Source organism: Pogona vitticeps, chromosome 2, assembly GCF_051106095.1.
Source record: "Pogona vitticeps strain Pit_001003342236 chromosome 2, PviZW2.1, whole genome shotgun sequence".
NCBI lineage: Eukaryota > Metazoa > Chordata > Lepidosauria > Squamata > Agamidae > Pogona > Pogona vitticeps.
In genome coordinates this window covers 104,169,256-104,196,682 of record NC_135784.1, presented here as the reverse complement: position 1 = coordinate 104,196,682, position 27,427 = coordinate 104,169,256, and the positions used below count along the sequence as shown (strand labels likewise).

General features: G+C 40.7%; 1 protein-coding gene across 1 annotated transcript; it reads right to left on the bottom strand.

The window, feature by feature from the left end:
• Window positions 1-25,435, bottom strand: LOC144586834 (uncharacterized). Its single transcript, XM_078385752.1, has 5 exons — window positions 7,304-25,435; window positions 7,169-7,198; window positions 6,660-6,686; window positions 2,914-3,075; window positions 1-1,173 (listed from the first exon to the last, which is right to left on the bottom strand). The coding sequence occupies exons 1-5, from the start codon at window positions 7,451-7,453 to the stop codon at window positions 1,060-1,062; spliced, it is 483 nt and encodes a 160-aa protein (XP_078241878.1). The 5' UTR covers window positions 7,454-25,435; the 3' UTR covers window positions 1-1,059.
• Window positions 25,436-27,427: the final 1,992 nt, after the last annotated feature.

Sequence of the window (27,427 nt, the reverse complement as noted above, 5' to 3'; positions counted from 1 at the left end):
TTGTACAAAATAATTTATTCAATTAAAAATGTATGCAATTGGCTCTTGTGAAATATTTATAAATACATTCTTTGTTGGCTTTGCAAATATCAAATACTACTTTATAAATAAAATTAATATTATTAATCATATAAATATTACATTATACTGTATATATAACTTATTTTCATTCTCATCTCAATTTTTCAAGGATTCATCTGTTCAGGAGGGTATGGTTGAAATACAAATAAGTAGAGAGCTAAAGTAGAGAGCTAAGAGTTCATCATTTAAAAATCTGAATGGTGAGACTGAGAGTACCGTGTTACTCCCCATAACACGCTCCCCACAAGCTATTTATTTTTGTAAGTCATGTTGAAATCTTAATTCATGAATGGCCCAAGAAAATCCTGCAGTTTGGGCCACATGAGTGCTTTCCACCAGCCTCCCGCCCACAGCCTCCCTCATGCTGTCCTGTCTAGAGAAGAAGGGGGGGAAAAAAACCAATATATATATATTTCACCAGCCTCTAGGTGAGAGAGAACTGCACATGAACCCAGACTCTGAACCCATTCTCTTCTGAAAGAGGTGACAGTTGTATACTGAGTGTTAATTTTCGAATGAGGTTGTGTGGCCGTCAATGGCAACAAAGGAGCAGGTTGAGAAGACTTGAATAGTAAATTGCCAGAATGGCCAAATTTACTAATGAACACCTCAGCCACCCCAGCAGAAATAAATAGTTACTACAACAACAACAAAATTATAGTTAAATATTCTGTTAAATAAATAAATAAATAATAAATAGTCCCATTGATACACACTGTTAAAAAACACATAGCTTGATCCTATGCATGTTTACTCAGACCCATGCCTTCCTTTACCGCATCCAAATAAACATGCATAGGATTACGAACTTAACTCACTTGAAGACCATAGTATTGTACTATTATAAGTTACAGAAATATATGTATGATATATATATAAATCCATGTTGAGAGCCCATAAACATTCAGGTTTCTTCAGAGAACTCATTCAAGCAAAATACGCAGATTCTCTTGTACAATGAAGCAAGAAGTCCTTGGTTCACTGTGTTTGTGTCTTTTCCAAAAGCAGATACAATTCCTTCAGGAAGCGTTCAAACTCTTTTAGGAGTTCTTTGATGTCTTCACTTGATGTCTCACAGTCTTGTTTTTCCTTCTAGAAAAGAAAAGAAATGCCTGCATTGGACACACCACCTCATTGCATTCCTTTGCATCCTCTCTGTCGTAACAAATAAACAGGCAAAGATGTTTCTCCTCAGGCATTTTTTCCCTTAGTGACAGGTTGTCTAAGAGAAGTTTCAGAATGAGATGGTTTGTGTTTTGTTGCTTCTGAATCTGTGTCAGTAACACTTTACCTCACATTCTTAACACAATGTTATTAATTCATTCAATATTTAAATAATTCACTGTTTTTAGCTTTAATATTGTATCTTAATTATGTAAATTGCCTTAGGTCCTTACTTAGGAGACAGAGTAACAATATTTTAAACAAACAAAATTGGTTTGATTAATCCTTTTATATAACAGATGTTGAGTGTGGGGCTGCTTTGGGATCTTTGCTTAGCTTAGGGCATCTGATATCGCCAACCGTTTCAAACTTATTACTTGCCTTTGTTTTGAACAGCATGACACATTCAGCCATGTAAAACAGATGGGGATTTGATGACCTGCTAGATGGTTGATGTTTCTTCAGTCAGGGCTTAAGATCACATGACTCTCCAGAAATTGTTGGATTGCAATTCTCCAAAGCTTTCACCACTAGCAATGATTACTGGTATTGCTGGGAGTTGCATTTCCACAACCTCTGAAGCACCACCATGTCCCCAAGCCCTTGCTTTAAAGGAAGATTTACAAGATATGTCATGATCTGTAATAAAATGTTTGTTCCTCTCCGGAGCACTCTGAACAGATATTCCTATGGCCTCCAAAATTTAACTACTACCAGTGGAATATAACTGGTGTTGATTCCAAAATGGCTTATTTTAAAAAATGGAAATGAAAATCTTGTCAAGTTTTAAGCATGTCATCAAAGCTAAATGTATCTTCCTCATTATTATCTCCTTGCATATAGGTAAGTATGTTGTGGCTTTATGGCTCACTAAGGGGAAAGTTCTGCTCCATAGAAAGATATGTGTAAGGGAACTATATATGCAGAGGTAACATGCATATACATCTGATGTGAATGTAGATCTGGATCTAGAACCCAGGATGCACATCTATACAGTATAGTTGTTGTGTGGGTCATCCAGACAAATTGAAAGGCACTGCTTCACTGACCCAGCTAGATCCCAGGATGGCACAAGTACGCAATTCATCCACAGCTTCATTGAAGATTAGATGTAACTTGCATGGAACCCGGCCATGAAAATGACTGCATCACCACTCCACATGCCTTCTCCTCTAGCCACTGTGTATTCTGCATGTTCAATTGAGGGATGGTGGTGGTGGGTATGTGCGTTTGTGCTTGAAGAGCACTGGATCTATAGCTTTCTCAGGAGTTCAAGATTGACTGGAATGATTACAGATCCCTTAAATTAGTGCAAATCTACACCTTAAATAAGTGCAAATCTACACCCAATTTCAAAAATTACAGTGGGATTTCAGAAATGCTGGGTAATAATAAGCCTGAAGTAGCCGGATGTAACAGATTTGCCTTGGACCAAAAGACATGGCCAATTTCCTACATTTGGAGTGAAAGGGCAATATGGGTGTAAGCACTTCACCTCTCTGGCAGGTCCCCCGGTGCATGACGGACCATGCAATTGGCTGCACAACAAATGTCATAAGCAGTGCAAGGCTGGGCATGCAATGGGGAGCCTGCTGGAGAGGAAGGAATTCATATGCTTTCATCACTCTTCCACAACCACAAAAGGCAATATGGCCTATGTATACTTACAGTCTGCGGAGGCAAGTATTCAGTAAGATCTTGGTTCATAGAAAACGCATTAAGACCTGCCACCATGTTGGCATATGCTTCAGTTGCTTTTTTTGGACCTTTGATGTCCAGTGAATTAAACAAATTTCTATATCTCTCCAAATTAATGACAAAACATTTTTTCTGAAATGAGAAAAAAATTTCAAGGTCACAGTTAGATTGAAACCACATTTACATTTACGGACTAGTAAACTGCTTCTAAGTATTTTGCATCTAGAAACCTGAGAAAGGTCACTGTAAGAATCAACTTGACAGTACACTATTAATTAATGTTACACAATACATCACAGGTATGGCATTCAAAAGCTCCTGCAGAGTAGCATGGCCTAGGTCACAGCTATTTAATAAAAAGGCACGATAAGGCTTCCACAGAAGAACTTACAGGGAAGTCATAAATACTGTTATCATGAGTCATGTCCCCTCCCCATGGTAACTAAATTTCTAAAAACCAGGTTGTGTATGTAGGTTTTTTTTCTTTCCAAGGGAGTATATAAGACAAATTTAAATCCTTGTTGGTTTTGGCAGATTGGACAGAATGTGTATAACCTAATGAAATGTCACTGATGAATTAATCACACCAATGGATCACGTGGAGGACAAAAGTTATTACTGTGTATACAGAAAGTAGACCATAGCATCACATGAAACTGTTGGACTAAAACTTTCAGATGTCTTCACCACGAGGTTGGGAACCACTGCTTGGGGTGGAGGGGGGGGACTATGCCAAGCTTTGAGGGGTCCAGACCACTGCTGGGGTTCTCACACCCTCCCATAGAAAAATTAAACACATCTGCCACTAAATGGTGCATGGAGACTTTTCATTTAAAAACCATGTTTTCTTAAAAGGAAAAAAGTTTGAAACAGGTGTTGACATTCAAGATTCAGGGATGCATGAGTGCAGTGGAGACTGCCAGTCTATGTCCTAAGCCCAGCCAGTACTTGCCAGCCATGGCAGGTAGAAGGATGGTGGTGGCTTTACTAAGCCTTTTTAAGCCTAGTGGATCATTCCTGGACTATATTCTCAGATTCCCATCTACAGGCCAGTGTAGCTGATCCAGGTAAAGCAGAGGGATCAAAAGGATTTCAGATTTGGGCAGCTGCATTCTACCCATGCTCTGCCCCTGGAAATCCCACTGACCTAGCACTACTAGGAGGATCACCGATGGTATGAGACATAGGCTCAAAGACCTTTCGCAGATGTTGACTGCAATCTCCACTGTTTTCCTTCCTCTTTTCTGTCTGCCATTTGATTTTGGCGTTAGGTTCATGCTGATAGTTCCCCTCCCCCACATATTTATACCACCAAAGGTAGGATCTGGCAACTCTGTTTAATTCCTGCCACTCTTAAATAAAACTTGACATAGAGAAAGATGGCCAATTTCTCCTTGTGGGGAAACCTTTTCAAGGCCACTCCTTTTTAAATTTGCAACAGATATATGCTAATCTGGATTAATTTAAAGCATCCTCTATCATCCACCACAAAGTTTACATAGTTTACTTGCTGGATGATGACTCTCAGAATCCTGCAGCCAACATGACCAAATTCAAACGCCAATTTAATTGTAATGTTACTGTGTCTTAAAGATGAGCAGTTTTAAGTGAGGTGAAGGTAAGAGTTTATTTATTTATTTATTTATTTATTTATTTATTTATTTATTTATTCATTCATTCATTCATTCATTCATTCATTCATTCATTCATTCAATTTTTTACCCCGCCCCTCTAGACAGTATCTACTCAGGGCGGCTTACAGAGGTTAAAACACATCAAAATAACATATATAAAAATACAATTCTTACAATTAATTCTAAACAACACATTTCCAAGATGGCAAGACTCAAGAAGGGGGGGGGGGAAATCACTTAATTGGCTGGAGGGAAGGCCTGTTTGAATTACCAAGATTTTAACTGGCTTTTGAGTGTGAAATACTGGGTGATCCATCATGGCACATTTGCCATGTGGGAGCTTTACAAATCCTTTTAAGACTGGTTGATCATTCTTTTTCTACCTCTACTGAAATCAGAGGAGGGAGAGTCTCCAATCTGAAGCAACTAAGGGGTCCAGAGGAACTCCCCTTGCTTTGGCAGAACTCCATCCTTCAACTGAAATAATACTTGGGCACCTTATGCTAAAATTTCTCTCTCATTATCTCTTTGTCTGTCTCTCTCTCTCTCTCTCTCTCTCTCTCTCTCTCTCTCTCTCACACACACACACACACACACACACACACACACACACAGAGAGAGAGAGAGAGAGAGAGAGAGACAAACAGACAGACACACACACACACACACACACTTTCATATGGAACATTGCAGATGGGGGCATCTTTACTAAGACACATAAAAGGTAAAGGTTCCCCTTGACATTTTTAGTCCAGTCGAGTCTTATTCTAGGGGGCAGTGCTCATCCTGTTTTTCAAGCCATAGAGTCAGTGCTTGTCCAAAATCAGTTTCCATTGTCACGTGACCTTCCCACCGTATCTATTTATCTACTCCTATTTACATGCTTTCGAACTGCTAGGTTGGCGAGTAGCTGGGACAAAGTGACAGGAGCTCACTCCGTCATGTGGATTTGATCTTACAACTGCTGGTCTTCTGACCCTGCAGCACAGGCTTCTGTGCTTTAGCCCGCAGCATCACTACATCCCTACTAAGACACACACCTTACCAAAAAAGGAGGGTATCTACCTTTAAAAAAAAGGACAAAGGAAGATGCTGATTTGCATAACTTATGCTAGTTTTTATCTACAGATTCCAAAATTAAAAGTGATTTTTTAATTATTTAAATAGAATGACCATGCACTGTGCTTGAATGGGCAACATTGGGGCCTGGTGACCAGTATGTCTGCTGGCTGGCTGTTGCAGATGGGCAACTTCCAGATCTTTAATCTATCTCTTTGTAGCTCTTTATCTTTAAGTCAGAATTTGGCTGGACCCTTACTGCAAATGGAGGACATCACTGAAAGGAAGGTTGTCCTTTCCTTTAAGAAAAAACTTCTTAACTGTTAGAGCAGTATGACAATGGAACCAATTGCCTTGGGAGGTGGTGAGCGCTCTGATGTCAGAAACATTCAAGAGAAAATTGGAGAACCATCTGTCAGATCTGCTTAGATTTGGATTCCTGCATGGAGCAAGGGGTTGAACTAGATTAATATACAATGGAGGACATATGTCTGCATTGGGCAGCTTTGGTGGGGGCCTTGAACTGAACTCAGAGGCCTGGCAGGCCAGACTAAGCTTATGAGGTGGAGGCTCCCCATTCAGACATTTTAGATAAATTTTTTGCATGAAACAGTATAGGAAGCACAAAAACTTCATCCAGATAATGCTTAATGTCTCAGCTAAACCCAGACAAAGATTTGTAAGCTCTTTTAAGATGACGAGATCAAGGAGACATTCCTTTGACTGATTTATATCTTTGATATATCTTTGATAACCTTTTGAAGGGTTAAAAGCTATTTTTTTAAAAAAAATCATTTTAAAGGAATACATTTCAAGAGAAAATTTCCTACTTCAGAGCAGCCTGCTTCTTTAAAAGATATTTCCACTCCTGCTAGTGGCATACCAGTGCTTTTCCTTCCCCATCTTCCAATTCCCCACCAAAGTTAAAAGCAATTCCCTAGCAGGTCAAACCCAGTGCTTGATATTATTAAATCTTTTCATTAAGAAAACATGGTGGTTTTTGTTTGTTTGTTTGTCTCTTACCTCCATCTCTGGAATCTCTGCATGTGTCTGCAAAGGAGGGGGGGGAGAGAAAATGTGGTTAGGTGGTGAACTTACAAAGTTTAGACCAAAGGATTGTTCTGTCATCTTGAAAGTTTACAAGAACACATTGGGTACAGGGGTCCCAGGTCATTCACCAGTTGCATGTTAACTGTAAGCATTCCTTATTGATAATTAAGCTGGAGACTTCTTTGCAAGTGTTTAGATACTAAGCTTTATTTTGCCCAGGTAATATTGTCCCCCCGCATTTTAGAATGGATGCCCTCTAGCCACTTTATTTCAGAACCTAGCAGCTAAAGTTACTCTCTTTTTTTTTGGTAGAAAATTTGGTTGAATTGTTGTAAATCAGGTATTCAGTAGGTTTATCTGAATGATTTTCACCATGCCTCAACATTACATTTGATTCAAGAGAGACCACCATTGAATATTAATGAAAAATAAGTTATGCGGAATTGTTAAGTGTTTGAAGGACTGTAGTTTGAGATTCTTACCATGCTTGTGTTTCGGGGTATCATTGTGGGCTGCAAATTATAAAAGAAAGAATGAAGTTAGTGGCAAACATTAAATTGTTGAAATAAGACAATTTGGACAAAAGAGTCAGCTTTTCATTTTTGATTATAACATACCTTTTGGTCCTTTACATTTCTAAAATGCTCAAAAATCTCATTAAAGCCATCGAGTAGTAATGCGGATGTTGAGCTGCTTGTGGCTTTGTGTGTTGGCATACAACTGCCATAGATTCCAATACAGAGGACAATCAAACTGTGGAATAGCATTGTGTGGCAATAGTCAGGCACTTCAACTGTCTTGTTCTGAACCTTGTTAAGACTTTGAGGCTCTTATATATACACATGATGCTAAAGGAAATGATTAATATCTCACCACAAAGTCAAGCAAACCCAACAGAGGTGGAGAGGTGGGGAAATTACCTTGAATAATGGAATCTCCTATTTGCTTATCTGATGTTGAGATGCATATTATCTGATATGAAGCCTTTAAAAACCAGAGTGGGTGGGTGGGAACAATATATGCATATATGGGCACAATCCAGGTAAAGATACATCTCTGAAATGATGTGGATTTAAACATTCTCCTGAAACTGAGACTTACATTCATATTGTTTTAGCTAATAAAGGGGAAAAACCAAAACAAAGTGGAAGGATTTGACCCTATAATACTGTTTCTGGACATATAAATGTTTGAACTGGGGCTCTGACACTTAGGTGTGGGCCTCTCATTCTGTGCTCTTATATATAGGTTTGGGTCCAGACATAGCCATGTTTAGTGTGAACCCAATGAAGCGGAGGGAAGCCCAATTGATTTCAACAGGTGTACTCCTTGTCTGAATCCCACCCATGCCTTTCACACATGGATTGGCCACTAAGATGCCATGTGGTGCTGTTGTCTCATTTATGTGTTTAAGAGTCTTGTGTTACTTTGATTATACAGTAGGTAAATGCAATATTAGCATTCAGGCCTCCTCACTGGGCCGGAATGGTTCACAAAATCCCAACAATTTTATTCAAGGAAGACCTCAGCTGACCTTCACTGCCTGTGTGCTTCCAATTGCGAGCAGAATGCAGCTCCTTTTTCAGGAGTACAGCATCACAGAAATAATTCCTCTGAGTACAAGACTTCGAAAAGTCACCTGTGAGAGAAGCCCTTGTCTTTAATGAAATGTCTGATGCCTGAAATAAAAGATGGTATAAAGTCTGAGGATAGGGGAAGAAGGAATCAATTAAAACAAATTTTAGCTAGATGTGATGCTCTTGAAGGCATACTGCTGGCAAGATCATATGCAGCTTGCCATTTTTAGTTGTGACACACAGCCCCAGATGCCAGTTCACAATCTCTCTTCTCTGTGCAGATGCCTAGGATCCCTGCAGATCTGTTCTATTCGTTAACTGGCGACACACAGGCCTCTTTGGTGGCTTCGGACAGACATACATGGTGCAAGAAACCAGTTATTTTGTCAACAAAAGAGGGAATCAAATTTAGATGTCACACTAGATTAAAAGCGTAATTAAAGGTGGTCAGTCATTTGGTGGTCAGGCTGGCATCCAGAGAAGATGGAATCCTCACTGAAGTGCAATCAAAGGAAATAGTTGAGATGCTTGCTTTCCGTGTCATTCGCCGAAGTCATGTTTTAGCATGGATCAACCTCTGATAAACTCTTCCACTTAATCGACGACTAAGAAGCTTGTCAGCAGGCAAATATCTCTATTCTATATGATTGTTTATTTATTTATTTTCAACCTGCCTGGTGGAATTAGCCTGACATCCTTCAAGCTTCATCCCAAACAGAATAGCACAGAGCAACATTTCCCAATCCATTTGTTTCCTTGCAGGAGTTTCCTTGTGGTTGTTCTTGTTATATGTTGTCAAGTCATCGCTGATCCATGGTGAACCTATGAATGAGCGGTCTCCAAAATGTCCTGTCCTCAATTACCCTGCTCATGTCTTGTAAATTCAAGCCTGTGGTTTCCTTTAGGGAGTCAAGCCATCTCCCATTTGTTCTTTTTTTCTGGCAGTCCAGCATATCTGTAGAGCCACCCTCCAGCACTGCATTTCACACAAATTAATTTTTTTCCCTGTCAGCTTTCTTGTCTGTCCAGCTTTCACAGCCACACATGATGATCGGGAATACAAAAGCATCAATACTCTTAGTTTTCAGTGACACATCCTTACATTTGATGGTCTTCTCTAATTCCTTCATGGCTGCCCTTTCTAAGCTCAGTCTTCTGATTTCTTTGCTAAGTCTCCATAGTTACGATTTTTGTCTTCTTAACATTCAATTGCCATTCTGCTTTGACACTTGCTTTTTTCACCTTCTCTAAAAGTAATTAAAAGTCATTGCTACTTTTTGCCAGTGAGAAGGTGTCACCTGTATATCTCAATATATTGATGTTTCGTCCACCAGTTTTCACTCCTCCTTCATCTGAATCTAGTCTGGCTTTCTGTATGATATGTTCTGTGTACAGACTGAACAGATAAGGGGATAAAATGCACCCTTGTCTGATACCTTTCCCTATAGGACACCAGTCCATCTCTCCATATTCTGTTCTAATGGTAGCTTCTTGTCCATGATACAAGTTATGCATCAGGGAGATCAAATGCTAAGGCACACCCATTTCCTTCAGAACAACCCAAAGGTTTTCTTTTGTTCTCCTGCTTCATTTCTGTTCCCAGGCCAAATTTTCCAACAACATTTGGTTCTACTTTGTTACCTCCTTTTGCATTCCCATTACCTATGATAAGCATGTGTTGTTTTGGTGTGTTATTAATTTCCTCTTGGACACTTGCGTAAAACTGTTGGAGTTTCCTTAGACTTCAATATCCAGCATATTGTAACCAGACAATATGTGCTTGGGGAATGGAGGGATGTTATCCTATTATATATGTACAGAATATCATAGCCTTCTTCCTCCACCCCTGCATATGTTATCTGGCACCATGTGAAGCCAGATAATATGCTGTGGTGAAAATTATTATCTCATACATATGTAATCAGATTTTTTTCCATGTATAGGACCAAACTAGACAATATCACTGTTAATCACTAGGACTGCCGATTCATCAGAATCCCATTTCCTGAGATTTCACAACCCAAAAAGGAGGTGAGAGGACCAGCCCTTGTAATGTCACAGAGGCTGGAAAAACAAGGGTTGGGAGAAGCTTAGTGCCCAACTTCCACCCCCACCCCAACCTCCTGCACAGCTACTGCTGCCCATGCTGGCGCAACAAGAAAGCTCATGAGTTGTGACATTGGTGCTCCTCTGTTCACCTTGCTGCAAATGGCATGATGGGTCTGACGTGAGCCTGGCAAAAAGCAAGGAGGGCTGGGAGGGACCTTCCCGGACTGAGCTAATTGTCAATCAATCAATCCAGCAATAATCAATTGTTCCCTTTCTGCCTCTGATTTTGAAGAGATGCCTCTTTACTTATGAGTCTTTTCCCATTGTTTTTTAGTTGGTAGTCAGTAGTCACTTAGTGTGTTAGAGTTACATGGAGGAGGCAGCACACATGAAGAAAACACAAGTCATGGGCCAGGGCATGGACTCACCTCCCTCTATTACCATCTCCACACAAGAATTGGAGGTTGTTCATTATTCTGTGTACCTTGGCTCAACGATCTCAGACACTCTCTCCCTAGATGTCGAGCTGGATAAATGCATTGGCAAAACAGCTACCATGTTCTATAGACTCACAAAGAGAGTATGGCTCAATAAGAAGCTGATGACATATACCAAGATCCAGGTCTATAGAGCCTGTGTCCGGAGAACACTCATGTACTGCAGTGAGTCCTCGACCCTTTGTGCAAGGCAAGAGAGGAAGCTGAACATGTTCCATATGCGTTGTCTCCAATGTATTTTTGGTATCACCTGGCAGGACAAAGTTCCAAATAGAGTAGTCCTGGAACAAGCTGGAATTGTTAGCATGTATACATTACTGAAACAATGATGGCTACGTTGGCTTGGGCATGCGATGAGAATGGCTGATGGTCAGATTCCAAAAGATCTTCTGTATGGAGAATTGGTGCAGGGAAAGTGTCCCAGAGCTACAATACAAGGACATCTGCAAGCGGGATCTGAAGGCCTTAGGAATGGACCTCAACAGAAGGGAAACCTTGACATCTGAGCGTTCAGCCTGGAGGCAGGCAGTGCATCATGGCCTCTCCCATTTTGAAGAGACACTTGTTCAGCAGGCCGAGGCAAAGAGGCAGTCCCGAAACCAGCCTAATCAGGGAGCTGGACAGGGGACAGACTGTATTTGTCTTCAGTGTGGAAGGGATTGTCACTCTCAGATTGGCCTTCTCAGCCACACTAGACACTGTTCCAAGACCTCTGTTCAGACCACATTACCATAGTCTCTCAAGACTGAAGGATGCCTACATGCATGTATGTATGGCTGCAGACTGAATGAAATATTATTTTAATATTCACTAATCTTAATTATATATATATTTGTGCAATACTTTAAATAAGAGCATCATTAATTAACAGATGAATACAGTAAAAATGTTATGAATAACTAGCATGAAACATATGGTCTGATGATGCACATACAGTCTGCCAGAGAGTAACTATCCTCTCTGCATTTCAAGACTCATGGATCTATATTATGCCATCCTTTCTCCCCATTGTCCAGTCAAGTTTAATCAAAGTGCACATGACATCTAGAAAGACTCCTTCTCATAGAATTTACCTGTCCCTTTAGGGAGCCCCCAGGAATTTAGAGGCCAACATCACTCTGCCAAGAATCTCATTTCCAGAGTCTGCTGAGAAAGATTTTATATACAGTGCAGCTTGCCCCAAAGACTGGCTTTTCCCCCTCTCAGAGCACACAGTGAAGAAGCGAGCTCCTGACTTCTGGTATGCCACTCATTGAGCTATCGAGCAGGGTGTTTCTAAGCGCAGCCAAATGGCAGCTCCTCACTTAGGGTTGTCAGGACAGTCCCATTCCCTGGAAATTTCAGGGCCAACGCCTGAGGCCTGGAAACTTTACATACCCATACCCACCCACGTATCGGACAAAGGTTAAAGGAAAGGAAAGGAAAAGAAACCCAGTAGCCAGCATATGCTTAAGTCAGCAGCTTCCCATGCTCTATGCTGAATTTCATGGCCAAAACCTGAGGCCTGAGGTGAGTACTTGTGATGGAGTGGGCTGTATTATAACCACTGAAAAGTAATATGTGTGCATAAGAGGGTGAGACACACACGTGAAGTTCCTGCACTACTTCCTAAGCAAACATTATGTCATCAACACACAATAACACCTTTGTGCGAGCCCATGAGCACTAGTGCCAGCAGGAAGGAGGGAAAAGATAGGCACCCAGGGTTGAAAGAAATCTATATCTTGCTAATGCAGAAAACAACTTGGGCATGTTTTTTAAAGCCTAAAAAGCCAAGGAAAGGGTTTTGAGTGGTTCTCTGTTATTTATCACCCATTCTTTTCATTCCACAAACACAAACCTCACAGAGAGTAAAACTGCCAAACTACAAACTGCAGGGTTCCACAGACTAGTGATGTGTCAGCCGAGGAGGTATAAAACTGCTGTATCTGTGTCATTAAAATATATTCTATTTGTCCTTCTGGCCTGTTGCCTGATCCTATTGACCACAAACGAATCTTGCCTCACCTGAGCAGTAGTTTCTCCCATGATAAGTGAAGTAAACACTTTGCCAGTGTTGCCAGCTCATCCCTCAAAAATACTGGAAGGGGAGGAGCCACTCCTTGTAGCCTACAAAAAAGGGGGATGAGGGGGGATGCTTCTTCATTGTCATCCTAAAAAGTCTTTTAGTGTGGAACTTGAGGAATTGTTACCGCTGGATAAGAGAATGGAAAGAACCATTCTTCCATTGAATGTCATTTTAGCTAGCATACATTTGAAATGTGAAAGACACAGGAGAAGTGAAAACAAGTCTTGGCATGTAATATCAAAGTAAGAAAAGGATTGTCAAATAAGAATAGGTTTAGAGATATATGGGGAGAATTTATTGATTTTGTACTAACAAAGGCTGTGCGTACCTTCACAAGAGTCAATATATTTTTGGAAGAGGAATCGGACTCTGTAAAAAGAAGGAAATAGAATATCTCTATTGCCCAGGTGCTGATGAGGGCACATTAAGTGTATGCATGATTTGTTTCATTTTGTTTTTTTTAATGTACAATAACAATTATAATTTAAAAATAAATAAATAAAAGAAGTGAAAACAATCTGTTTTGTATTATGAGGATTATGTCAAACGGAGAGTTGTAATTTGGACTTGGTTTCTCTTGGCTATATGTATCTTTTCAGCATTAAAGGAGAGTCTGTTCTACATGAACACAAGCACCCTTACTTCTCCACCTGTTCTGTTCATGAATCTGGCTCCTTTGATAATGTGTATATATTTCTGAGAGAAAGCAAGAAAAATCAGTAGGGTTCTGTGTACCATCAGGTTTATCAAACATAGTGTACTACAGGGGTCCAACATGTAACCTGTGAGAGAATCAGGGCCCTTGTTACAGGCAGGCAGGCAGGTGGCACTCTTGGCATCCCCATTTCCTGAAAATGTGTGTTTGTTTACTAAGAAATGTCTTCGTCCCCTGCAGAGGGTTTAGCAAGCAGTTTCACCATAATGGAAGGGGCCACCAGCATTCCTGCCCCCCTTTCAAAATTTCGATTCTCCCCCCCCTCCAAGAACTATATTTTTGGCTCCTAGAATTGGAAGTAGGTTAAGTTGAAAAAGCACACTTTTTGTTTTCAGTTAAAACCGTGTTTCAGCTAACAAAAACCTATGGTAGCAACCTTTATAGTGCATAAATGCTGCTTCAGTTTTTTAAAAACAGACAAATTAAATAATATGCAAATTAGTCCTTTTATTTCTACTCCCTAGGGAGTACAGGGGCTTGGCAGGAACTTTCAAAAATGTTCGTTGGCCATGCTGTGTCCAGCCACTGTGACATCCTGGAATTTCCTACAAGACTACACGTAGCTATTTAATTATTTCCAGTTCCTCCGAAAATGCAGAGGAAAAGGTTGGAGTTATTCATAGTATATCTATAAATGACTGACCATTATAAGCTAGAACTCTCAGGAAATACAGTATATTTTGCAGTTATTTATATTTTTTAGCAGGCTGAATAACTCAGTGGTTTAGATACCTGGCTGTGGAGTGAAAGCTTGGGAGTTTGATTCCTCACTATGCTTCCAGGAAGAAGAGCCACCCTGCCTGGCCTTGGGCAAGCCACACAGTCCCAGTATGCCCCCAAAGATCGGAATGGTAAACAACTTCTGAGAACTCTCTATGTAGAAAATTTTGAAAAGGGTTTATGTATGTCAGATTCTGACCCTAACCAGAATCTGAACCATCACACTGCCTTTTAAGTCTCTATAACATGAATATATTATGAGGGAAAGGGACTCAAATGTAAAGGACAGCCTAATTCTTCATACCAGTAAATGAAATCTTAATTCCAGGCAATAATGTTCAGACAAACTGGCTGAAATCCAAAAGCAAGTCAGAACTGGAGTTAGCCCATTGAATCAGTGGAGATTTGTTGAGTTCATAAGTTCTATTGATTCAATGGGCCTACTCAAATTGCAACGTTGACTTTAGTAACTGTTTAAAATGCCCAGAACAGTTAATTTTATTTCTGTTATTTATTTCCTTCATTTCTGCCCCACTTTTCTTCCCAAAAGAGACCCAAAGTAGCTTCAATTAGACTTGAGTCTTTATTATTTGGCTCAAATCCTGAACTGCTGGATAGTTCCATGGTTTAGGTCAGTGGTTCTTAACCTTTGTTACTCGGATGCTTTTGAACTGCAACTCCCAGAAACCCCAGTCAGGACAGCTGGTGGTGAAGGCTTCTGGGAGTTGCAGTCCAAAACTCCTGAGTAACCCAAGGTTAAGAACCAGTGGTTTAGGTACCTGGCTGTGGAACCAGACATTTCTCTAAGGGACTGAACAATGTTTGAGCCTTTGGCTATCCCATGACATAACTAGTAAGGGTTCCTTGCTAAGCAGGGCATTTCCTACTTAGCCCAAGAAGCCAAACAATGCTGGCTCCAAGTGCTTGGAATTAAATTAAGGCAAATAGGAGGAATCTGTTTCATGAATGTTGCAGGAATAGGAATCCCCTTGCCACTGCTGCAATCCCATCAAGGAAAAAAACATTGCATCAAGTTCCTGTATCAAAACCATTGATACATTCTATTGCCATATTGTCTTGAGATTTTTTTTAAAGCATGGTTTAAATTAAGTATGTATGGTTTAAATTAAATAATTGCCATGGAATGCAATAAAACCTAACCAGATTGGAGATGGTTGCTACAGTTCAGATGGCCAAAAAAAGAAGGAAAACATCACTTTAAAAAAGGGAGAAGAAATATTGGTGTAACATTTATATGTACATATAAATTTGTATAATGCAAATTAAATCATTCCTATTCTTTAGGTAGGAATACAGTATGTCTCCCCATAGTGGAGAAAACGAAATGAGATTGAAACTACACTCTCCAGAAAAAAAACATATCAAGCCCATAGCAACTCCTATACTGCCAAGTTGTACAGTGGTTCAAAATGATGCCCTATCCATACACTTCTGCTCCAGTGTGTTTATTTTATGCTGCAGTGTGTTTCAGGCGGTAGAGGGCTGACTCTTTTTCCTGCCAGTCATCTGCCTGCCCCTTCTCTGCTCCCCTGTTGGCCACCCATCCTAATCCTCCCTTGACCACCCCTCTCCGCCTGCCATGTCTTTGTTCTTCCTTTGAGCCTCTGTTCACACACAGAGATGTGCAATTCCTTTTTTTAAAAACCCTGCAATTAAAATCGCACATCAAATATCTGTGCCCATGGAAGAGGGTGGTTTTCTCGAGGAGGATTTCTCTTCAAGGCTGCATTGGGTTGTGCCCTCCTCTGAAAAAGGGGGGTGGGTCTCCTGGAAATCTGCTGGGGGTGGGGTGGAGGGAGGGCAGGGAGACTACAAGACTGGAAGAACTGCTGCAGTTCAATAACTTTTCCAGGCAATTTGTCCTTTGTGTCCTATATCTCTTGTGGGTCTACATGTGGGTTTCTGCTGGGGATGGAAAAGGGGTGCTGCTCCTCATCCTAAATTCACTGAATTCAGTAAAATTCATTTTAATGTACCCAGGCAGATTTATAGGCTTAGAGGCAAAGGGAAGTAAGTGGCCATTGAATACCTACACATGCAGATCCACATCTTTTTTTAAAGGGGAGTGGGCTACCATGCCCAGCCCTCAATGCACCCATGGAAAAAGTATGCACACCTTCCCACAGAGGATTAAAAAAGAGAGAGAGAAAGCTGCAACTTGCGTGTGTGCTACAAGTGGAGTCATAGCTATTTCCAGCTAAATCCCAGTTAACTGCACTTTCCCTGGTTTGTTGCAATGATGTAGTTTCATTCTGAGTGATCTCCATGCCTGCTCAGTCTGTGGTCGAGGCATTGTTAATCTGAAACCTCTCCTCCCCTACATTCTCCCCTCCTCCTCCTCCTCCTCCTCCTGTTCAACCAGATATGGACTGGGCAGCCCTTTAGATGTTGTCCTCTATGAAGCAGATCACACGATGGCGCTACTTGAGACGTGGCCACCATGTGCCTGCACACCATACAGGAAATCAGAAGGTGCACCAGAGTATCAGGGTCCTTCACTGATGAGGGTTAGTAATTTCAGCTCAGGATGACTTTGGTATCTTGGGTCCAGATGAGAAGCAAGGTGTCCCAATCAGGGGAGCAATCGTGTAAGATACAGAAAGCAGCTCCAGTGTTCTACGAGCTAAGGCACATTTTGCATATAATTTTGCAGAATTACATTTTTTTGAGATAGTAACATAAAGCTAAACAGTATATTAAAAACCAATGTGTGATCTTACCCTTCTATGTAGGTTTTGCTCTGCTCATTCTTTTTATAGATGAATTCGAGTGAGGATAAATGTTACAATCCTCAAATATCAGAGGCAAAAACAGGGAGGGATGTACGTTCATTCTAGGGATTGCGAAAGGGTTTGATTTTAAGATGGCTCATTCAAGAGATCATTTGCCCTCTAGTTTTCATTTAGCCACTCTGCATACCTTTAGTGGTGGAGGGAAGCAGAGGATAAATTAAATCATTCAATCTCTATATCTATCAATCTGGCAACCTACCTATGTACGGTATGTTGTTCGGAATATGTGTGAAACAAAATCATTGGCTCATTTTTAAATCAGCTGTGCAGTTTTCTGCAGACCTACATGCCTAGTGGAAGTAGCAGTAGCCGTGAGTGAACAACTAAGTGCATGCTATTCTATTTTATCTAAGTGTACACTTGCTTTGACCTTCACAACCACTTTCTCTTCTGTTTCGGTGCACATTTTGTGTTTCAAGAGCCAGGAGAAGGGAATGCAGAATGAACGTTGACTTGCAAGGGAAGTGGGATGAGGAAATTTCAGGTACAAAGTACTAGTTCCCCTCTATTCAGCGCTGGTTAGGCCTCGTCTTGAGTATTGTATCCAGTTCTGGACACTGCACTTCAAGAAGGATGCTGACAAACTAGAACAAGTTCAGAGGAGGGCAACAAGGGTGATCAGGGGGCTGGAGACAAAGCCTTATAAGGAAAGACTGAATTAACTGGGCTTGTTTTGCCTGGAGAAAAGAAGACTGAGGGGTGATATTATAGCACTTTTCAAATACTTGAAAGGCTGTCATGCAGAGGAGGGGCAAGATTGTTCTCAGTCATCCCAGAGTGCAGGAAATACAACAATGGGTTCAAGTTACAGATTTCAGTTGAATATCAAGAAAAACATTGTTAGAACAGTGAGACAGTGAAACCAATTATACCTGGAAAGGTTGTGAGTGCTCCAATACTGGAGGCATTCAAGAGAAACTTAGACAACCACCTGGCAGATATCATTTGATTTTTATTCCTGCATTGAGCAGGGGGTTGGACTCAATAGTTTTATAGGACCCTTCCAACTTCATTAGTCTATGATTCTAACCCTTTCAATACAATACAAATATAGACATCCTTTTAGATCATAAGCTGTTCCAGGATTTATAGGACTATGAAAAGAGAAATAAAAGAGAAACATAAACAGAACAATTTCCCAGCATCAGTATGTGTATGAATGAAGTAAATCTGTGCCCTGTTCTCAGTGAAATACAAGTTTCATACAAGAATTTGCAGCCATGCTTGTTAATTCCTTTGTGTGGTCACTTCACCTGTAAAACTCAGTTTTACTGCCCTAACAGTCACGGGTAGGAAGAAGAGGAGTGAGAACAAGAAACTCAGCATACACAGCAAAGTGGGGCACTTGAAACTAGTTGGGAAGCAGGTGGAGTGAACAATGGTGTCACAAAACTCATGTCAAATCAGATAAGCATTCCAGAGAGACTATATTTGGAGGGCTATGAGCTGGCAGAGATGAGCAAAGGGATTTCCCCCTGACATCACTGTGGGAGGTACACAACATTTCTCCCTGACATCACTGTGTGAAAATAGTGGAGGTTTTCCAGGTGTTCAGGGACTTAATGGGTCTATGGCCTAAGTGTGAAATTCAGAAAGTTATGCATTTGTAACCCATCGTAATGCCTTTCTCAGTTTGTGCTGCTAAAGTCTGACAAACATGATTTAATCAGATGCTACCCTAAATTGCTGTCTATATGACAGTGTCTGAAGCAAATATGTACTGCAGGTGTCTTGATCACTTTTGATGTGCTTTGCCTTGCAGATCTTGACAGAATCTTAGAGTTATAAGAAACACCACATGCAGTTTAGATCCATGCCCATCAATGCCAATTCAGCACAAATTAAAACCAATTAAGTCATTTTGCTTAATTGGTTTCTGGCTAAAAATACCTTCTTTGTAGACGTGCTGGTATTTCTTTATTCATACCAAAGCATTGCATTATTTAAAATTATGGACCTATATAAAAATAGGTAAAATTAAAAACAAATTTAAATGTTAATACAATTAGATTATTTTTGACCAGAAGTGGGCTATCTCAATAGCATTAACTCAGTCATTTGCTAAATCTTCTTTTGTACATGTAGTGCAGCATAAATTGCATGTGCATAAGTGCTGCATTGAATGAATTTCTGCACAAAGGCAGAAAATATGTCCTGTCTTCCAGCAACCCTGTTTCACTTGATTATTCCTTGATCTTCCTACTTCACTTCAAAATTGATTAAATGACTTTCAGATGATCTAGCTAGATTCTTTTCCTGGTGGGAAACACTCTCCAGCATTCATCCATTTAGCAAGGTGTTTTGTTTTTGCTCTCCATAGGTTTAGCCTCACCTCTTCTGGTTTACTATTTAAGGCTTGAGATGTGTGCAGAAAACTTGCTCAATTTTAGCCATTGTCAAGGGCAACCATTCTCAACAGGGGCCATGTGGCCCCTAGTGGGCCCTGGCACAACTGAAGGGGGCCACAAATTGGAAACAATTATTCACATAGCCAAGCAATAGACTCTTTCAATGGGAGTAAGTTTCAGGCAGCTAGAAACAATCCTGCATGATTCATTAAGAACTACTGTACATCCACTTCTTTGGCATGTGCAAATTTATATCATAATGCACAAAATGCTGCTGAATGTCACAGGACTCAGGTTTTGGCATGAATTCCAGAAGCTCCATAAGACCCTGAATGATTGCCCATTTTAAACTGAAACTGGAGTTGGAGAAGCCTTCCTTCAAAGTATGTGACCCCAGAAAAACTGGGCTTTGCTTGGCTGTGGGATCCTTTAACAAGCTACTTTGATAGGTTCAGAAGAACCTATAGTTTAGATAAAGAATTTTTGGCTACTCTTAATCAGTGTCCAAACCTCCACCTCTTGGGGGAAATGGCTGAGTTTGTGGTGACTTCAGGTGTCCTTGGGCATTATGTCCTGCCTTGATCCATTTTAAAGAAGCTAACGAAGAATGCAGTACTTGTAGTATTCATAGATACCTCAAAGCTAGTATAGATGAAGGACGGTGTACTTGGTATTCAAAAAGAACACCAGTACAGTGGGAATATCAGAAACTACTGTGACAGTAATAATCAGTATGGTATAATTGCTGGCTACAGAAAAAGAGAGTGGGTCAAATTATAAGTGGCACTGTTGTGTAAGAAAACAAAAACGGAACCCTACATACATTATATTAGAAACCTCTGGAGGAGCACACTGTCTGAAATCCAATAGTAAATTGCAACTAGATTTGGCTGAATGAACCAGTGGGGGTTTTGTGAGTCAATTTCTCTGTAAGTTCCATTGATTCAGTGAGTCTATCTAATTGTGACTTACTGCTGGATTTCAGCCATTAGCCAAAATCTTGTTACTTGGTGTAATGTGTCACTCCAGATTAGGCCAGTTGAGTCAATGGGATTTGGTAAATCAATTCCTCCATAGGTTCCAGTGATTCAAATGGGTCTACTTTAATTGTGACTTACTTTTGCATATTACATTTTCAAGTTCAATAGTGAAGACACAGGACATGGTGCACCAGGTGCCCTGACTTTTTATGAACAAGCAGTGCGCGGTCACACATTGTTTGATTGTTCCTTTTTGAACCGGAAGCAGCAAAACAAATTCTGGGCTTCTCCACAGTTGTCTGGTTGCAAGAATGGAAACTGTGTGGTCTAAAGGCTGTTTTTGCTCTCTGCCTAGACAAAAACCAACATGAGAAGCTCAATTTCCAATTATTGAAGCCACCAGGAATGGTATTTTGCATTAAAATAACACACAGGAGACCCCTGTGTCCTCTCCCCATCACCCTCCCCCCATTTTGGCATGGTAGGTCCTTGAGTTGAGCTAATCACTAGTTTATTATGCTGGCTGGCAGCAGATGATTTCTTTTTTTCCGGTTTGTTCCCTCTTGACAGAATAATGAAAGAATCCAGGGTTTATTCTTGGCTTCTTTCTTTAGTTTGTTGGTAGGAAATAAACCAGAGATGGGAAACTGCATGCTGCCAGATGACACAATAAACAAGCCATTGGCTGTGCAAGGTTGATGACATCATCAACCATAGCTTTTTATTTCTAACTAAAAGTTTCTGATTTCTCCTTTCCCCCTCACCCCCCACACATTGAGGTTCCCTGGAGATTGTTTTCATCCTGGTTAAGCCTTTTGCAGTCTTGGGATGAAGGGGAATTTTTAATGTCTGAAAACTGTTGCCTCTGGTTCTTGTCCTGGTAATTTTCAGACATTAAAGACTCCTCCTCATCCCTCAGGGATAGGCGTGAGGGGAACCTCGGGACATGGGAGGGAAGATCAGAAACTTAAATAGCGATAAAGGGCCATGGCTGATGACACCAACTACCTTGCAGGGCATAAATTCATACAACTGGACTTTGGCCACTGAATGAAGTTCCACACACTGGAACTTCATTTCTGTTTCCTGAGTTTCATTGCAATCAACATTCCATGGTATGTGTTGCCATTACTATTTCAAGCTAGAGTGAGCAATGTCTATTAATGCATGGGTTGTCCATGAAAAGCCAGCATGCTTGGCTTATTGTTTCACCTGAAGAAACCCTGGGTGTTTGTTTGAGTGACATGTCTTCTTAAGAATGCATTTTTTAAAAATGACATATTGTCCACAGTGTTGTTTGTATTTCGCCTATATTATTAATGAGTATTTTCAGGCAAAATTAATCAGCCAAATGGTTCTCTATTTTCATTTCCCTGTAAAATGCATTGTGTCCTCCTTTTCTCCCTGTTTCTTTCAGTGCCTTGGGCTGGCCTGCACTAAAATTACATTTGGCTGCAGCAGAGATGGAATAAACTCTCTGGCTGCTGTTGACTTAAACACGACAGGTACCAGCAAGAGGGCAGATAGATCAGCATCGGAGCTCTTTCTAAGTGGGATGTTTGAAAGTTCTATAATTGGGACTTCAAAGTTCATGAAATATTTTTATTTGAAAGAATACTATCCTCTAAACACTTTGCTGGGGTGGTTGATGATAGCTGAGTACAGGAATAGAGGTTTACACAAATCAGTCATTTGCAATTGCTCCCTTCCTTCAGGAAGGATGTTGTTGATTATTGCTTGGGTAGATAGGAACTCAATTGTTAAGGGTATGGGAAAATATTCTTTTGGAGCAGAATTAAAAATCCAGTAGTGATTCAATCCATGTTTTTAAGTAAGACAAGAGGGGGAAAACTCAACTGAAAATCTTGTATTTTTTTTTTTTAAAAAAAACCCTATTTCCCTCTGTACTTTAGTGTGTTAGCTGCGTCAATAGTTGCTTAAATCTATAATATGGGGACATTTCATAGAATAAAATGAAGAGTGAGAAAAGGACTGAATTATCATCATCAAACTACAGTGCAGACTATAAAGAATTAGAAACAAGGGCCCAACCAGAGTAGAACCACCCAATCAATAGGAACTTAGTAAGTCAACACTTCTATAAGTCCCACAATGAGACAGTTTCACACAGGTTTGCTTCATGACTAAAAACCAACTGCTATGCACAAAAAGGGTATAGATGTTTAACTTGTGTCTAGGCTGTCTGAAGGGCCATATTCTCTCCTATGAACTGGTTCCAGCTTTGAGATTTCCAGGAGAAGCCTTTATTTTGATCCTGCAATCCTCAGAGGCTTGTTTTGTACAAAGGAGACATAGGGCCTTCCTGGTTCTGCTCCCAGGTTGCAGAACACAAGAGTCTAGGCTGCTCTGCATCCTATTGTCCATCTGCTTGATAATTCACTAGCTCCCAACAGGAGAGTATATCTTTTTTAAACTGCTGTGGTTTAAAATTAAGTTTAAATTCAAGTTTACTATAGTGTAGTTGTCTTTTAATATTTTAATATTATCTGGAAGTTGAGTCACAGCAACTGGACTTCTTTCTTATTAGGCTGAAATGTTTTGCTACTTATCCATGTAGCTTCTTCAGTCTAAGGAGAGTTGGTAGGAGATCCCTGTTATATCCTCCACGTTGGTTTCACTTCCCCCTGGTCTGAATAGGTTCATTAGTTGGATAAAGGATGTGGGGGGGTAGATGAGTGAAAAATCCCACTTCTGCAGTCCTCCTCTACCCCCTGTCACGGGTTGTTATCAGTTTTTATTACATTTATATTTTAATATTATAACGTTGGGGGTTTTATTTGTACCCATGATTTAGTCTTGTTAGCCAGGTTTAGGGACCTACAGAGCAGAATTGGCTTCTGTCTCCACAAGGTAAAGCATCTCTTATTGCTTGTTCTCCCCAACTAGCACTTACTGTCTCAATAACTAACTCTGAGACACAAATAAGAGAAAGAATGAAAACTTTACTCACAGTTCTGAACATATCAAAAATAGCATTTTGTAGAAAAATAATGACTGGTTACATGAACAGAGCTTAATTGACTCATAGCTGCATACTGACTACCCTGTTTCCCTGAAAATAAGACAGGGTCTTATATTAATTTTTGCTCCAAAAAAACGCATTAGGGCCTTTTTTCAGGGGATGTTTTTTTTTCATGTACAACAATCTACATTTATTCAAATGCAGTCATGTCATCTTCTTCTGGTTGCTGCACAATGTTGTAGGGCGGGGTTCCACTTAACTAGGGCTTATTTTTGAGGTGGGGCTTATATTTCAAGCATCCTGGAAAATCCTACTAGGGCTTACATTCAGGTTAGGTCTTAGTTTGGGGGAAACAGGGTACATAACTATTGACTTGCTGACTGATTACATAGCTGGCTTTAACCAATCACTGACTGAAGCAGAGAAGGAAAAATATTCTTAAGTAGAGAGCCGTGGCTCTCTTCAAAATCTGAAGAAGAGAGGGAACAATTGGCCACTGCTGGACTGATTGACAACCAGCTCAGAAGGTCCCTCCCAGCTAAAAACTCTTAAAGGCAGTATACGAAGGTTGCTAAATTCCAAGATTATTTCATGAATTATAAAGCTGAATTGGGAGCCCATTTTGCTCTGCTAGCTCCTGGTGCCAAAGTAGCTAGTTAAAGCTCTGATAGCAACTCTTCAGGGTTCTTCCCATCACCTGTGAAGCCTGATCTGTTCGAAACAGAGGTGCCAGGGAAAGAACCTGTGCTCCATCTCGGAATTACAGTCCTTTCCAATGCACTGTCTAATCAAGTTAAATTGGGTCCGTTTTAGTACAGTACAGCCTGAGGATGTGGAGGAGGCACTTGTGTGCTGCAAAGCCACCATCTCCTCTCTAGATTCTTGCCTATCATGGCTCTTACAGTCAGGAAAGGAAATGACCGTAGACTGGGCTATTTACATCATTAATTCATCCCTATGGGAGGGTCACTTACCTTCCTGTCTAAAGAAAACCATTATAAGGCCCATTCCAAGCAAATCTAATTTAGCAACGGATGACCTTAACAACTATAAGTCCATTGCCAACATTCTATTCCTGGACAAGTTGATGGGGGGGGCGCTTGACCAGCTGCAGGTGTTCTCAGAGGAAATGGATAATCTAAATCCATTTCAATCAGGGTTCTGACTGCCCTGAGACTGTAACATCTTTAGTCACCAAAACAGTCTCCTGAGGGAGGCAGAAAGACAAGAGGAGTGCAACCCTGCTGCTCCTCCTGGATCTTTCTGTGGCCTTGTACATTGTGAACCATAGTATCCTTCTGGTATGGCTATCGAGTTTGTGACTGGGGGGGGGGCTCTATTTTTCAGTGGCTCCAGTCCTTCCTCAAGGGCTGATCCAGATGGATGTGTTGTCCATCCCTTGGGACCTCTTTTATGGGGTCCCACAGGGATTGGTTGTTTCCCCAATGCTTTTCAATATCTCTTTGAAGGAGATTGGAAGGACCATCAGACTGGTCAAAGGGTGCTAGTAATGCCTATATGGAATGGAAAGGATTAGTCAGATTCTGCATATGACGAATTCTGTCTTTTTCTTCATTTCTAGCCCATTAGTTCACCACATCTGTTGCAATTCTAGCAACAACAAAAAACAAAAAACAAAAAGAATAACAAAATGCTAATGCTACTGAAAACTTTAAAAATTGTTACAGGTATTTTCTAATGAAATGTTCTTTACCCTTATTTTCTCTGTCTGACAACATATGGTCTTTGTTGCTGAATGTCTAGGGGAAAGCCACATATTTCTCATTCAAGGTTTATGAAAACTCACTATGCCCTCTTCCCACACAACCTTGTTTAAGGATAATGTTCTGGACTATAACAGCTGAAGCACCAGTAGATGCAGAGAGCAGGACATATAATAATGGGCTCAAGCAACAAGAAGCAAGAATTCAAATGAATATTATATCTGAAGCCATCACCTTGCCTATTTCTTCTCTCTCTCTCTCTCTCTCTCTCTCTCTCTCTCTCTCCATCTTGGACTCTGTGATTAATTCAGATTTTACCTTTAGTTTATTTTTTATGCTTTATGTAAACTGCCCATCTAGACACATTCTAGATGGGCGGTATATAAGTTAGATAGATAGATAGATAGATAGATAGATAGATAGATAGATAGATAGATAGATAGATAGATAGATAGATAGATAGATAGATAGATAGATAGATAGATAGATAGACAGACAGACAGACAGACAGACAGACAGACAGACAGACAGACAGACAGACAGACAGACAGACAGACAGACAGACAGACAGACAGAGTCCTAACTGTTACAGCAGTATGACATTGGAATCAATTACCTCAGGAGGTGGTGACCATTCCAATGCTGAAGGCATTAAAAAAAAATTGGACAGCCATCTGACAGATGTAAAGTAAAGTAAAGGTAAAGGTTCCCCTTGATAATTTTTGTCCAGTCGTGTCCGACTCTAGGGGGCGGCACTCATCCCGCTCTTCAAGCCATAGAGCCAGCGTTTGTCCGAAGACAATCTTTCCGTGGTCACATGGCCAGTGTGATTTAGACACGGAACGCTGTTTACCTTCCCACCGAGATGGTACCTATTTATCTACTCGCATTTGCATTGGCGGGAGCTGGGACAAGCAACGGGCGCTCACTCCGTCGCGTGGATTCGATCTTACGACTGCTTGGTCTTCTGACCCTGCAGCACAGGCTTCTGCGGTTTAGCCCACAGCACCACCACGTCCCACCATTATCTTTATTTGCATTCCTGCATTGAGCAGGGAGTTGGACTCAATGGCCTTATTGGTCCCTTCTAACTCCATTTTTCTATGATTGTATGAAAAGAAAAATCCCACTTTCATATGAGTCACGGAGTGAACTGAAATTTAGCTGAATATGAACTGGTTTATCTGCTCTTCCTTGACTGTTTGTTTAATACTTTGTCCATCTGAAGGATTTTCTTTGAAGGCAAATATACCTTTATACAGTACTGCTTTACTTGAACCCAGAATATAGGTGAATATATTGTATGTGTTCCTTTTAAACTGTCTAACATACTGTACATTGCATCTTCTTTGACAGTGTTGTGGGTCCTTTACTGACACTGAGAATCAGAATTTCAAAGGTGAGTACTTCTCGTGGACTCATAGCAAACACAGGGCATGTATCACAGTGGCCAGATCAGATCTCTCAAGAAACAGGCATTGCTGGAGTGCTTGTTTTAATTGTGCAAGTGCACCCTTGGCTACCACTGAGACCTGGGCAGTACAGGGATGGTTCCAGGAGCACCCTCAAGCTGTGTACCTGTTTTTTCAATGGAAATGTAATTCCTTCCAAAAACTGGCTGCACCCCTATTCCTTGATCTGCCTTTCAACTGACCAGGAGCACCTCTGTTTTGTTTGGATTAAGTTTCAGTTTATTCACTCTCATACAGCCCATTACTGATACCAAACATTGATCTAGTGCTAAAATAGCTTCTATGGATTTAGGTGGCAAAGAGAGGTCGAGTTGGGTGTCATACACATATTGGTGACACCAAACATCAAAACTCCAGATAATTTCTCCCAGTGGTTTCATGTGAATTTTAAATAACCTGGGAGACAAAACAGGGCTATGAAGGACTCCACAGGTCAGTGGCCAGGGTTTTGAACAGGAGTCCCCCAACACCACCTTTTGAGTTCTTTCCTCCAGGAAAGACTGGAGCCACCATAAAACAGTGCCCCCCCCCAAGTCCTATTTCAGAGAGAAGGGTCTGGAGGATAATGTGGTTGATAGTATTGAATGGAATGTTGGCAATGTCCCTGTTGGTATTGCCCCAGCAAAACCAACAGGGACACAGATCCCCTATCCAGTTTCTGTCATAGGTCATCTGCCAATGCGACCAAAGCCATCTCTGTCCCATAACCAGGCCTGAAGCCAGACTGAAATGGGTTTAGATACTCTATCTCATCCAGGAACCTCTGAAGCTGAGAGGCCACAACCCGCTCTAGTA